The 16,092-nt window shown below is 37.4% G+C and overlaps 1 protein-coding gene across 1 annotated transcript in view; it reads left to right on the top strand.

Moving 5' to 3' along the window:
• Nucleotides 1–16,092, top strand: part of tmtc2b (transmembrane O-mannosyltransferase targeting cadherins 2b) — a 135,920-nt gene that overhangs the window by 59,040 nt on the left and 60,788 nt on the right. Inside the window, 1 exon segment of the mRNA XM_048168300.1 lies at nt 1,455–2,031. Within this exon segment, the coding sequence (XP_048024257.1) occupies nt 1,455–2,031 (577 nt within the window).

Below are 16,092 nucleotides of genomic sequence, written 5' to 3' on the forward strand. Positions count from 1 at the left end.
AATAAAAACATCATCAAAGTAGTCCATGTGACATCAGTTGGGTTAGTTAGAAGTTTTTGAAGCATCTAAAATACATTTTGGTACCAAAATTAACAAAAACTATGACTTTATTCAGCATTGTATTCTCTTCCGGGTCTGTTGTATATCCGCCTTCACTCCACAGTGACACTGCTGCTTGCTTCTTTCTTGTTTTACGGCGGTTGGCATCCAGCTTATTGGTGCATTACCGCCCCCTTCTGCCCCGGACAGTGACATGATTAGGACATTCGCGACATGCACACCTACGCACCATTTTAAAAAATATAGCAATACCAAAATACAAACAATGTAGAATAGCTTGAATACAGCGTGCGTCTCCCTCAGACTGTAAACGAAGCTCAGGCGCACTAGATAACACGTCATCAGCGTCACTGTCCGGAGCAGAAGGGAGCGGTAATGCACCAATAAGTTGGATGCCAACCGCCGTAAAACAGGAAAGTTTTTGGACCAAAATGTATTTTCGATGCTTCAAAAACTTCTAACTAACCCACTGATGTCACATGGACTACTTTGATGGTGTTTTTATTACCTTTCTGGACATGGACAGTATACCGTACATACATTTTCAATGGAGGGACAGAAAGCTCTCGGACTAAATCTAAAATATCTTAAACTGTGTTCTGAAGATGAACGGAGGTCTTACGGGTTTGGAACGACATGAGGGTGAGTCATTAATGACATAATTTTCATTTTTGGGTGAACTAACCCTTTAATGTTAGAGCGAGCGGACATGTAAAGTTGCTACTACTTAAATGTTTCAAGTGATAAGTCATATTTATGAATGATAGATGAATGTTTGGATTTATTGATCTGTCCCTCACGGACTGCGTGATTTCGCCACTTCCTGTGGAGGTTTTATTTTCTGCGACTAACCTGACTAATACCAATTTTGGTCGACTGAGCCTCTTCTCGTTGACTATCAGGGGGCAGCCCTATAAAACTGCATAAATCAATTGTTATAAAATAGTTTTTAATGTTTTTTTCTTTTTGACTCTTAAAAATGTGATTATGGTTTTATTGTTCATTATAAAAATTGGCAGTAAATCTATACACAAAGACAGAAGCAGCAGTTTGCTATATGACAAATGACTTTTTGAAAGATTACATGCAGGGCTTACATGCAGAGTTCTATTTTCACACATTGTCTCACGCCTGTGATGTGTGTGTTTTAGTCATTCCCGCTCGTGATCTTTTGTCAAGAAGACTGCTGTGTTAGGACTCAAGGCCTTTAGCAAGTGAAGGAGCTCATACAATAACAGAACAAGCGATGTGGCATGAGGACTAACTCAACCTTCACTCTTCAAACCAATGTCCTTAAGTGCGCTGTAGCGAATTAATTGACAGGTTTGATAATAATTCTGTTAATGTCTTTTGACTGTATTTGTATCACCGACTCTTTCTTTTTCCTCACACAGCCGTGCTATCAAGACCAACCAGGACCTTCTCCCTGAAACGCCTTGGATCAACATCTTCTACGATGACTTCTGGGGAACACTTCTCACCCACAGCGGTAGCCATAAGTCCTATCGCCCACTCTGCACGCTCTCCTTTCGACTCAACTATGCCCTGGGTGCCTTAGATCCCTGGGGTTACCACCTGGTCAATGTGGTTCTACACTGCGCGACGACTGCCCTGTTCTCTAGCCTCTCAAGCCTGCTGCTGGGGTCGGGTTGCTGGAGCCTGCTGGCTGGGCTTCTCTTTGCCGCTCACCCCATCCATACCGAGGCCGTGGCGGGCATCGTGGGCCGAGCCGACGTGGGAGCCGCCCTCTTCTTCCTTCTGGCCCTGCGCTGCTACATATGCCACTGTACCCCGAGGACGAGCGGAGCCCACGGGCGAAGCTGGACGTGGTTCTTGGGCACCTTGGCATGTGCTTCCTTCAGCATGCTCTGGAAGGAACAAGGCGTGACGGTGCTGGCTGTGGCTGCCATGTATGATGTGTTTGTCTTCCACAGGTTTAAGCTGCAGCAGGTTCCTGCTCTCTTCCAGAAGGTAAACAGCCTTTATCTGCCATTTAGAAAACCAGCTGTGTGTTTTTCTTTTTTCTTTTTTTTTTTTATGCATCTATTTGATTTCCTAAACTCTTGCAGTGGCCCGGCGAACTGTGGATAGTGCATGTGTGTGCTGGTGGATAATTTGTATAAACATTCATGTGTAGTGTTTGCTTTCCATCAGGATAAAATTTGGAAAACATTTTGGCATGTATGTTCAACCGAGTGAACCGTAACAAACTGTACGGTGTTTTTTTTTTTTCCTTCTTCATAATGGACTAGAAAAATGCAAGAGCCAAGGGCAATCAAAGGAAAATTGGTGTTTGTTTGGTGTATTTACATACATGCATCTGGCCAGAGATGTTTGTGTTTTCACTTGGCAGCACATGACGATCTGTAATTACACTAAAACGTTTCTGCACCACATCAAATTTCGGTTACCTTATTGAATCTATGTTCACTGCCCTGATTTGGAGTTTGCTGAAAGCTAGCTCTTTAAATTTCAATGACCCGTTCTGCTTTCTCAAACTACCGTTCATCTGAACCCGACACGGGTGAAGTCAGTCCCCTGTAAACTCCTGTTTTTAATGAACCCTTTATAATTGGAAAATTTTCAAGTGAGGCCGGAAAGACCTGGCTTACGTTCTGAAATTGTTTTATTAACGGTCAGAGTGAAATCGTAACGAATGCTCCTTTAATGACGTCTAATGATGTGGATGTATTGTGTTTACATGAGAATGGTAATTAGCGCAGTGATCGCTCATAAACAGTAGAAGTCAGAGTGTGTGCGTAACGAGGTATGGCAGAGAAAGCTGGACAGGGAAATCGATGATATTAGAAGGATTGCACACAACAGTGCCCTGCTCCTTAGTGCAGATCTCTGTTCTTCAAGCACCCGACTATCAGGTCGACTTTTCCTCAACCCTGGCTTGTCAAAAGGATTTACCGTCAACTGTCAGAATGCAGTGACATTCGTAACCCCCAGCCAATCAGTGCAAAACTATATTGACGTGTGCACAAATGTGACTAGGAATTAGAGACCCATTGAACTCTCATGCCAGACTGTAGATTTTTTCCCCTAAATGTTCATTCATGCATCCATGTTTATCAGAAATAAAAAAAGGATGGAAATTCATCAGATATTTAAAATATTTGGTCACAATAAGTACCACATTGATTATTGGTGATATTACAGATTTTTTTTTTGCAACTGTTGATAGTTGATATGTTGGTTGATTTTGGATATATTTAATTGTCCGTGCTTATTTCCTATATTTTTTTTACATTTAGATTACCATTGTCATCATTTACCGCTTACTTAAAGGTGATAGAGAGGATTTTTTCGTCGACTGAGAATCCAAAGACTGTTACTGAGTTTTTGAAATGAGCGCATGCGTAAGAACAACCCCCTCCTTCACATTTCAAGAGAACGCCTCCCAAAACTCGTGCACGAGTGTTGGAACATGAGTGTTTACCACCGGCATTCACTGTGTTGTGTTTTTTGGATTCATTATGTCGGACTCACCGCAGGTAACTCATAATCTGCAGTTGTTACTCCTGTCTCCTGACAAAAACATTGCATGCGGCGCCTGTGGAGTGTGGAAAGTTACTGGAGCGCGCAGCCTCGCTCGTCTCTCACAAGGAACGTCACGGCAGTGATTGACAAGCCAGAGGGCCAATTGGCTGATGTTTTTAAGGCCCTACCTCGTGCACAGATGATGTATATTAATATTATTACTTTCAGTGCACCTAATAAATAGTCTTTTATCAGTTAGTAAAGACAGTTTCAAGTAATATTGCAAAAATGTATATAACAAAACATCCTCTTTAGCACCTTTAAATAACACTGTTAAATGTAATCTTTAGCAGATCTCAACATAAATATACATTTTTCATACCTAAATTCTTTTGCGTGTAATTTTTAGTGATATTTTTTTTTTTATCTATTATATCTACTACTATTTTTATATCTAAAATAGTATAGAAATTCAAATGTCTGCCATTTATCGTTTATCATCCATAACATGAAAATAATAATTGATCTTCTAGGGCTGGACGATTAATAGCCTAAAATCAAAACCTCAATTAATCCTTAAATGCATGACTGTTTCGCCAGTCATTCTTACATATTCGGGTCTTTATCGACCCAGATCTATATCTAACAGGGAAGGATCTCTACCTGTCGTGATAATACAAAACTCCTCTGATATTAGAGTAACAATTACAGAAGAATAAAATAAATCGTATTTTGTTACCTTTTGGAGCTTGAAAGGGCTCCGTTTGAGCAGATGTTTATTGCCATCATCACTGTCCTCGTCAGAGCTCATTTCCCAGTAAATTCAGCAAATAATGGGCTAGTTTTATGTTTGAGGTCACGAATATGAGCCCATTCGCGATCTCAGACATATTCTCAGAACTATATAATTTTCAACATTTTCAAAATCAATATTTCGATCGCTAACAGCTTCACCAGATCAATCCAGTGACAGTTACAGTCATGTTTGATTGCGTTTAGTACTTGCTCTGCAGTAAATCAATGAGACCATTTCATGTTTCTCTTATTATTTCGTTTTCTGTCTAAATGAGTCGTCACTTCAGCATTGTGTTTCAGACATTGCCACCTTGTGGAATAAAGGCGAATTGTGACCCTATACAATTTTAATAGGCATTCTTTTACAATTTTATGATTTTTTCTTTGTTGTATTCTTTATAATGAATTGATTGAGGAATACCAAGAAGGTTGATGTCTAACTTTAAAAAATGAACGAGGAGGAGGGTAGTGAATGACGTCCCGGGTCACTAAAGACCCAATGTATGCATTTAAGGGTTAATTGAACATTTTACCTTGATTACGATTAATGAACGATTATTTTGTTTCTGGGTTTTTTTTCCATAGTTCACTTACAAGGTTTGTACTGTAAATTTACTTGACTTTTAAAGGTGGGATATTTTTTCCTTTTGAAAGAGTGATCTGACATAACAGCTCACTTTCAGCAGTTATTTTATCTATGGATTGTAACATTTCTTACAGATTTCTGCTCGTAAATCAGATACAGATAAATTAGGAGTGTACCTTTTACCATATGTTTTGGAGTATTGCCATAATATTGTATTGTGAGTTCAGTATCGTGATAAGTATCGAATCGTGACATGAGGGTATCATTATACCCCTATTCCGTAGTGCAGTCAGGTTCCCAAAATTTTTAGAGTGGCATACCACCTGAGGCATTTCACATTCTTTTGCATACCCCCTCTCATCCACTTATAAAATTGTGCGTCTGTATATTAAATGGATGTTTCCATCAACTTCCATGACCTATGGCTAACAGTTTAGATAGAGAATTTATTTCAATTAGCTTATTCAGTTCAAATGCATTTAAAGGTGCCCTAGAACTTTTTTTTTAAAAGATGTAATATAAGTCTAAGGTGTCCCCTGAATGTGTCTGTGAAGTTTCAGCTCAAAATACCCCATAGATTTTTTTTAATTCATTTTTTTAACTGCCTATTTTGGGGCATCATTATAAATGAGCCGATTCAGGGTGTGTGGCCCTTTAAATGCTGACGCTCCCCGCCCACGGAGCTCGCGCTTGCCTTAAACAACATAAAAAAAAGTTCAAACAGCTAATATAACCCTCAAAATGGATCTTTACAGAGTGTTCGTCATGCAGCATGTCTAATCGCGTAAGTACAGTGTTTATTTTGATGTTTACATTGATTCTGAATGAGTTTGAGGCTGTCCTCCGTGGCTAACGGCTAATGCTACACTGTTGGCGAGATTTATAAAGAATGAAGTTGTGTTTATGCATTATACAGACTTAGATGGTAACTTTAACCACATTTAACAGTACATTAGCAACATGCTAACGAAACATTTAGAAAGACAATTTACAATTATCACTAAAAATATCATGTTATCATGGATCATGTCAGTTATTATTGCTCCATCTGCCATTTTTCGCTATTGTCCTTGCTTGCTTACCTAGTCTGATGATTCGGCTGTGCAGAGATCCAGATGTGTAATCCCTTTCATAATGTTGGGAACATGGGCTGGCATATGCAAATATTGGGGGTGTACACCCCGACTGTTACGTAACAGTCGGTGTTATGTTGAGATTCGCCTGTTCTTCGGAGGTCTTTTAAACAAATGAGATTTATATAAGAAGGAGGAAACAATGGAGTTTGAGACTCACTGTATGTCATTTCCATGTACTGAACTCTTGTTATTTAACTATGCCAATATAAATTCATTTTTTGAATCTAGGGCACCTTTAACGTAATATTGTGTTTGAGAAAAATGTGGTCATACTGAAAAAAAGAGGCAAATTAAGCCCTTAAAAAGTTTATTTCTAACAATGATGTACATGTTTGTATCATTTGTGTTCATAAGTGTATTTTGGACCAGCATGGCTTTTCATCACAATGGCTTGTGACATCTCAAAGAGCTGTGATGCTGTCTGCCTTTGGCTTATTCATAGACTACAGCAGACAGGCCCTCTAATGGCATGGCACATCACATCAGCCCGGGAAGCCTGGCCTATAGGTGACAAAAGAGCATGATCTCTCATATCTGACAGCTCTTGACCATCTCCCCATCAATCATCAGCTCTTCTATTAGCCCAGCTGTGTCATTTTTTAACTATATTAAGCCATACAGTAGAAATGCTCTGCAGTGTGCCAGGAGAGCATTCGCTCGTCCGCGAAGCCATGTGCTTCGAATATCCTTCCCGCATCAGGCCCCGGCTGTGTTTTCACATTGCTGTCATCTGGTTCAACAGTCTTAGCATGTTGTCAGCGGCAAATAATTCCAGATTTTCTTCTTTGAGGAGAGACCGTGTCACTCTGACTTATGACAGCTTAACATAAAGTAGAGTCGAAGGGGAAGCCAGAATTACTTTGTAAACACACACGCATCAAGGCGTCTACGATCCGCAAGCCCAAGGACAAATACCTCTCATCTGCCAGGCTGCAGTGCGGCAATAATTCCAGAGATGAAAGCTGGATGGGTTTTAGTGAGGAGACAAACTGCTTCCTACATCCAAGGGCCCGAAGACTCATTTGACATAATGAGACGATAAACTAAATATGAGGGAGTAAACTCAAAAACACCAACGTTTAGATGTTCAAGCGCATCCGTCAGTGTGGCAGAATAAACACGTCTATAATTTTCTCTGCGTTGCACTTTTGGTGTGATATGTCTGTGGGCTTGGTTAATGTGAGAGGCACAGAGAAATATTAATGGCCGTTCATCGTCCGTCCATAATAAATGTGCAGGCGTGTATGGGAATAGCGACGTGATCGTAAATTTGGGATACTTATCTGATTGCGGTATGCAGTTTATGACATCATCTCATAGCTTTATATCGATGCTAAATCAGGATGTCTGGTATAAGTAAATGCTTCCTGGGCAGCTGGTCTGGACTCAGGGCGATCACTTATGGAAATGCATTAAATTCAATCATCTCAAGTTTAAGAGGGTCTGGTCATTGTGAGGCTTCTAAACTGCATTAAAGTGTTTTTTAGAATCTCTCTGGACTGTTCAGGATACTCAATTTATTTCCAATCTTCTCTAACTTGAATTTGTAGTTATGTTATACGAGTAAAAACCGCAGTGTTTTGATGTGCTTATTACGCATTAGTATGGTTTAGTCGAAATGGATGCCACATTTAATTTGATGCGAGTAAAAATAAGGCTAAAAGGAACATAAATTCAGTCCGTTTAATATGTGGTACTGTCTGTAGTGTTTTAGTGTTTTTTAAGATTAGATGTAAGAGGGTGTCAATGACAGCAGGTTAATGACAGCAATAAATGAACTATTCAACATCAGCAAATACATGTTCATCCAAAAGTGACCAATATAAATAAATGAGAAAAATATTAAGAACCGATGTGGTACTGATATGGTACTGACATATCATGCATCTCTATCCCTAAATTATGCACATTTCCAGCTTTGAAATTCACCTGGCTCTTGTGAAATAATTTTGAGAGATGTATTACCTGAGCTGGATTTGGTAACACTGGCATGGCTATTTTTCTTCTGCAAATTCAAAAATGGCAATCAAAATAGACTTCCAAGCTTATAACTTCTAATATAATTTTTTATCCCCTTAACATGTAACCCATGTCACAAAGTCTTTTTCCATATCGTTGTAATCATTCACATACTAATGCTCTTTTGCCTAAATCAGAGTGTAATGGTCTGGCTGCACATTCCTCACACCTCTGCTGTCTCATTGCTGTAATGATAGCCAGACAGACGTATCAGCTGTGAATGCATAATGAGCTTTTTCTCTCTTTCCATTAGAGCTGTGATTCCATTACCCCTGAAAACAGTTGCGCTTTTCTGTTTTTGTGGCTGTATTATGGTTTTGTTGTTGAGAAAAATCATGCTCAAGGAAATCAAGACATGTCTTGGGTCGCATTTTACTTCTACACTACGGGCATGTAATTTAAAAGGCACCTATTATGCCCCTTTTTACAAGATGTAAAATAAGTCTCTGATGTCTCCAGAGTGTGTATGTGAGTTTTAGTTCAAAATACCAAACAGATCATTTTTTATAGCATGTTAAAATTGCCAGTTTTGGGCGGTGAGCAAAAACTAGCCGTTTTGTGTGTGTCCCTTTAAATGCAAATGAGCTGCTGCTACCAGCCCACTTTCAAGAAGAGGCTGGAGCTTCAAGAGCTCATGCAACAAACAAACAGGACAATGTCAAGCACTGAAAATGTCCAAAACTGTCAATAATGGTGTTCATTTGGAACCGGAGTCAGACAATGATGCCTACAGAGCCAGAGAATATATGCTGCTATATATATATGGAGACAGAACAGGTATAGTTTAGTTTATAAGTTATGTTGTCATCTTGTAATGAAGTGTATTTTTATCATTGTGGGGTGGTTGTGTTCACACACTGCCAACACACATTTATGTCCAAACACCACGTTCAAGTGAATTTCTGACTACAGTCAAGAACAGGCTGTTTTCGCGCATGTGCCTTTAAAGGTGCCCTAGAACTTTTTTTTTTAAAAGATGTAATATAAGTCTAAGGTGTCCCCTGAATGTGTCTGTGAAGTTTCAGCTCAAAATACCCCATAGATTTTTTTTAATTCATTTTTTTAACTGCCTATTTTGGGGCATAATTAGGAATGAGTTGATTCAGGGTGTGTGGCCCTTTAATTCTCGTGCTCCACGCCCCAAGAGCTCGCGCTTGCCTTAAACAACATAAAAAAATTCAAACAGATAATATAACCCTCAAAATGGATCTTTACAAAGTGTTCGTCATGCAGCATGTCTAATCGCGTAAGTACAGTGTTTATTTTGATGTTTACATTGATTCTGAATGAGTTTGATAGTGCTCCGTGGCTAACGGCTAATGCTACACTGTTGGAGAGATTTATAAAGAATGTGTGTTTATGAATTACACAGACTGCAAGTGTTTAAAAATGAAAATAGCGACGGCTCTTGTCTCCATGAATACAGTAAGAAACGATGGTAACTTTAACCACATTTAACAGTACATTAGCAACATGCTAACGAAACATTTAGAATCATGTAGTTATTATTGCTCCATCTGCCATTTTTTGCTATTGTCCTTGCTTGCTTCACAAAGCTGTGCACATCCAGGCGTTAATACTGGCTGCCCTTGTGTAATGCCTTGAATGGGCTGGCATATCATATTATCATGAATCGGTGTTATGTTGAGATTCGCCTGTTCTTCGGAGGTCTTTTAAACAAATAGATTTATATAAGGAGGAAACAATATTGCTCCATGTCTTTTCTGACACTCTTGTTTTTTTGCAAGGTAAATTATTGAATCTAAGGCACCTTTAAATGCTTGCTGCCCCGCCCCCTGCTTAGGTCCTGCCCTCAGTTTCTCTGCCAAAGTCTGATGATTCAGCTGCTGTGCCCCGCCCCCTGTCTATGATGTTACAGTGTTACAGTGATTTCAATGTTACAGAAATCGTATGTGTATATTAGATCTGTGGCACATTCCCGTCAAAAATAATACTAATCCATTGCGTTCGCTCAGATGTCAGTAAGTGAAGACTGTTATGTTCACTCTTACATCCAACAACAAAACATCTCAATTACTTACCAGATATCGTTGTCACTACAGTTGCTTGAGCGTGGAGAAAATGGCGGACAGCGTACAACTCGCTGAGGGCGGAAACTATAGTAATACAGTACTGTCAGTCAGTGGGCGTGGGCGGGGCATGAGTAATGTGACGTCATCTAATGAGATGCTTTGGTTTAATGGGGTTTAAAAAAAAAAGCAGTGGATGGATTTTTATCATTGTAGGGTGGTTGTGTTCACACACTGCCAACACACATTTATATCCAAACACCTTGTAAAAGTGGATTTTGCATAATAGGTTACCTTTAACATCGAGTGAGCGATTTGTACACTTTCTACATCTGCAGCACATCCGTGTGGCACCCATTTAGTGCTCCATGTGGGATATTTGGCTCAAACAATTGATTCCAAAAGAGTTAGACAATGTATGTTGAGTTAAACAATTCAATTTTATTTATGCTGAACTATTTTATTGAATACTTTGCAGTGTTGTAAAAATAAGTGTATTATCAAACGTGTAATCAGTACTTTTCGCAGTGCATTAGAATGCTAGAATTTGTCTAAAATCTTAAATTCATCATGAAATGAAAATGGACAATTCTTGTTTTTTTTTAAATGGAAAATTGCAGTATTTATTATAAATTATTTATCCTTGCACATTATTATTATAGATTATTATAGATTATAGATTCAGTCATAATACTTCACCTCCCTCTTGCAGCGACATCTCTTCTCTTCTCTGATGACGGGGCAACCTGTCACTCACATGAGATCACAGCAACATCAACCACCTAATCAATTCCCAAAGGACAAAATCAAGTCCCACCCTACATTTTTTTTTTCTTGTTCAAGAAGCAGTTTGCACTCGCTGTTTCAAATACTTCACAATAGGGAATAAAAGACTAATCGCAACTTCCGTTTCATGCAGACTTTAAGAGGCAGCATATGATCAGGCTGTGTACATTTTGAAACCTGTGATGCCTAAAATGCAGTTTAGGTAGGCAGTTCACTATAGTTTGCACATGCATATGAACATGAGAAGGAGAGGGAATGAGTTAAGTGCATAAGCACATGTTGAGTTAACAGGGAGCTGCGCTTTAAGCGCCTTTGGCAGCGTCTCCCACCAAAGCTCTTGGGGGATTTTTATTAAGAGTCCTGGTAGAGCTCTAGGATGCTTTTGGTCATTGCTCACCCTTTTAAAAAAAACCCTCCATGCTCACAGGCAATCAAAGTGTGCTTGCTGAGATGTTTTACATTTTATACTCACAGATTGACGCAGATTTTCAAACTTTATCTGTAACCCTTAGTCTAAAACGAAATGAATTTTTTAGAGCAGGTCAAATCTGCATTACTATGAATGTAGGTTTTTAAAATCTAGCTCTCACGTATAACATTGTTGGCACTGGCTGATATTGCGTTTATGGTGTAATCAGTTTATCTTTATGTGGAAAATGCCGTTTTATTAGCTCATTTTCTGGAACAAGTTAATAGGCTCATTTTCAGTTACAGATACTGAAGTTAGATACAATTAGCACAGCACGTTTGGCATACACACCTTTCAGAATGAGATCACAATGTTTATTCATCAGCATTAAGCTGTAAAATGTCTTTCCTGAGGACTTGGCAATTTTACTGTTTTTCCACAATACAAACCGCATTGTTGGTAAGCTAATAAGGTAAATGTGTTTTGTGACAGAATTTTGCATGGCTTTGTGCTGTACAAGGGAAAAGTTGTTTATCAGTTGTTTATCATTTTATTTAAGATTAATTAGGACATCAATTCAATAACAATCTAGACAGTAGTAAATAAGTGTTATTTATATAAGGGTAAATGACGTGGCGGGTCATTTTTTTGTCCAAAGGCCTTAATAATAATAAAAAACAAAGATATAATCTCCAAAGTATGTAAGGTAGTACAACTAGACCTATTTTATTGAATCCAAAAAGTTTTAATTATATTTTGCTATATAGTAAGGTATTTGAAAGATTTTGAAGTGTCAAAAGTTAATTCGTTTAACCGTCCAAATGCCAATACAGCCATTTCATTTGTGATTAAAATATTTTAAAATGTAATAAATGTATATATTTTTTATTCTGGCATGATTTTATAACATCATATATCAACATGGTATTAAAATTATGTGTAGAATGTCCCAAATTATGAAAATTAATTAATGTCAATAATTTCATTGATTTCATTCGGAGTAACCAATATTAAGGGACCTTTTTTCGATCAAGTCATGCGGTCAATATCATGTGACAGGATGTGACATCATTCAGACACCTGCAAAGAAAAGTAACTAACTCTCTTTTATATATTTGAATAATTCATGTTTTCACTTGCTCATACGCATGTCCCGAAACATCAGGTCATTCGGTACAACCGCTATAAAACATGGAAAATGTTGTAATATTTTAAAAACTTGTACTAAATATAAAATGTTTGATTGTCCTTTTGCTAGCTAGATAGATATCAGCCTGTTAGCATTGTTTGAAGATATCGTCATTCGGTATAACCAAAAGTGTCATTCGGTAAAACCGAATTTTTGGTTAAACCGAATGACTTTTTTGGTGACAAATTTTGTCCATCTTGTAAAAAATGACAAAAGCACTGTTAATTAATTATAAAAACCACAATCTCATTGTTAACACTTAATAAAACTTCAAAATTAATTACATTTCCATTATGTTTTTTACACTATAAAAAAACTTATTCATCAATGACCCATAAATAAAGTATGCATTGGCAGTATGTGAAATAATGGGTGATATAAACAAACATTAAAAATTCCATTTCCACCGCACAAGAAATAGTAGTAAATCGCAATCATGATATGACACGAAAATTCAGAATTATTACTTTATTTTTTTTTTTTTATAATTGACTTTTTGTTATTATTTTGACTTTAGTATCTTATAATTTTGGCTTCATATCTCTATGATTTATCAACCATGCTTTTTTCTTATGTGTCAGAAATGGGCTTCCATAATGCATAGGAAAAAATATGTCTAACTACATATATACCACAATATACATGTTTTTATTGAAAAGAGATTCTAAAACCACTAAAAACATCAATGAACATTTTGACTTCGGTACCCAAAGTAAAAGCCACGAGAGTTGTGCTTTAATGCAGCATGTTTTTACCATCGTTTTCCTATAAGAGCAATGTGGTATTCGATAAGTCGAGTGGTTTTACTGAGTGGGTGGTTGAGTTCGGAGGAAGCCCTGGTATGTCAATGAAGCATGTGTTAAGTTCAGCTCTGGGTGTGGGTGGCTGTGTTTAAAGGAACAGGTGTGAATTTATTACATGGCTTTGTGTGTACACACGGTCACGTATGCACACTCACACAGATGGCATGTGTATGCTCTAATGCCTTCTGTTAGTGTATGATGAAGTGATGCCTTGTAGGCATGACCCCATACAAGAACACCTGCCCACCAGGAGCACATTTATATCACTATATTGCTGCTTCAAGAATCAAAATGGCTGCAAACTGAATTCTTTTTCCTATTGTTGTCTTTTTTTCTGGTCTCTTTTCACAATAGATGGGAATTTGAATTAAGGAAGATGCTAAGCTCTCTCTATGAATTAAAAGAATCTGCTGTGTCGTTGAGGTCAGCGCAAGCGGTGACCCTGCTGTGCATTCGAGCATATCACCCTTTGCCCTCGCTCTTTCTTACTTCTTTTAAAAGAGCACAGCAATATCCGTGACATTTCAGAGATAGTAATTCAGAGATGAACACAATGTGTGAAGGACCCAAATCCATTTTGGTTTCTCTAACACACAGGAAACAGATCTGCATAAAAGGGTGGAGTCTAAGACTACAGGGGGCATTTTGCTCTCCAGTGCCACCTTGTGCCCGCTTCACATTGTTTGGACTCATCTGTACAAGAAATTAAACATCAGTTTATTTTTAATAACTCTATTTTAATGAACATCAATTGTTTTTTGGTAAGAGAGTACTTTGGTTTTTGTTAACAGTGGCATATCTATCTATCTATCTATCTATCTAGAGAAAGTGATAGATAGAAAGAAAAAGAAAGGAGAAAGAGAGAGAAAGTGAAAGAAAGAAAAAGTGAAAGAAAGAAAAAATTGAAAGATTTTTTTAAAAAAAAAACAATAATCTAAAATATTTGTTAGATGGATGGATGGATGGATGGATGGATGGATGGATGGATGGATGGATGGATGGATGGATGGATGGATGGATGGATGGATGGATGGATAAAAATATCTTATTTAAATAAAAAATATTTTAGTTAATTGTTTTGTTTTAAACAAAATTTCTTTCTTTCTTTCTTTCTTTCTTTCTTTCTTTCTTTCTTTCTTTCTTTCTTTCTTTCTTTCTTTCTTTCTTTCTTTCTTTCTTTCTTTCTTTCTTTCTTTCTTTCTTTCTTTCTTTCTTTCTTTCTTTCTTTCTTTCTTTCTTTCTTTCTTTCTTTCTTTCTTTCAATACATTTTAAGTTCACAAAAAATATTTTTTTAATATCGTGTCACCAGATTCTTTGCAATACACAGCCAAAATGTTTATATAATATTCCTTTTTTTATTGAAAAAGTATTGAAAAATATAGAGCTTTAGAAAATGTATTCAAAAATATGAGTCAGACAAAGCAGTTCAATACATTTCAGTTAAAAATTGCTCAAACCCCTGCTCAAAAAAAGATCTTATGGTGTAAACAGAAGGTTTTGAGATAGTACAAAAAGTATTTCTTTTGTGCATGTGAAAATGTATCCTGTATCATTGCCTTTTCCTTGTCTGATTTAATTTATGTGTTCTCAGCTTCGCGGAGAGGTGTGTGAAGTGTTTCAAGGCTTCAGGGTTTTGTTTTTCCCAGAGTTATACATAAGAGAGCTTAGATCCAATGATCTGTCATGCATCCTCTATATATAGTGCTCTGTGGTTAGTGTGTGTGCGCGGGTCTCTCCTCTGCTGTCTACCCTCAGACTTGAGTTAATGCAGCCTGGAAACACGAGACTCACTCTCCCACACAGCCACACAGCAGCGGTGATGATCCACTGATAATTTGGAGATATCTGGTATGATGAAGATGATCATGTGAAGTTGATTGGTTTTGGCTGACCTAGATATCTGACATGCTTGCTTCACCTTTGAATGAACTCATTTAGTGTTGCAATAAACACACAGTATACAAGCAATTTGTTTTGGAATATCTTTGTTTAGGTTTTTGTATTATAAAAAAACTAAATAATCAAAATCCAGTGTTTGCAAACCCAAGATTTTAATTAGTTCTGGTTCTCGAATCTGTTTGGTTGAGAGCCTTTTCCATGTGATATTCCACTAATATCACATGGTAACCATTTCACAATTCGTGTCACTCCGCTTGTTCCTGCCCGAAAACCAATGATAATTTTACAAATACTACTGTTATTGTGTCACGGAATGTAGTTTTAAGATTTTTTTTTAGGTGAGAATGTAGTTATTTATACCTCAAATATGCAATTTATTTAAACATGGGGACTATTTGAAATTTTGTTTAGACGTTTTCGGACATGTGAGCTCCAGACCGTCAGCAGCCGTTCGGCGCTCATACTCGCTGAGAACAGCTTTATCGCGGCCAGTGCTTCAGGAATTTGCCGCTGGCTCTTATGTACTAGATAAGGGATATAATTCATTTTTGGTATATCAAATTACAGTCTTTAATCTTATTAATCTATTACATGTTCCAGACCAAATCGATTTGGTTAAAGGCAAAGCTAAGTTTCATAACTTTATATTTTTATTTAACTTAAATCCTGTCCTAACTAGAGCGCTGCTTTTGTCTAAAGGGTCTGCTAGTGACTGATTTCGATTTCAGTGAAAGTTACATTATTAAGCCATTAGGTAGTGGCAAAGACTGTATTTATGAGTGAGTCAGAAGCAAAGACTTTTATATTAAAAGGGTCTGAAACAATGTTGTAAACAAGGACATTATTTTTTACTTAAGCTTTTATTTACTTTTACTTATAAGGTGTTAAACAAC

The sequence above is a fragment of the Megalobrama amblycephala genome, linkage group LG19, assembly GCF_018812025.1.
Source record: "Megalobrama amblycephala isolate DHTTF-2021 linkage group LG19, ASM1881202v1, whole genome shotgun sequence".
NCBI classification, from domain to species: Eukaryota; Metazoa; Chordata; class Actinopteri; order Cypriniformes; family Xenocyprididae; genus Megalobrama; species Megalobrama amblycephala.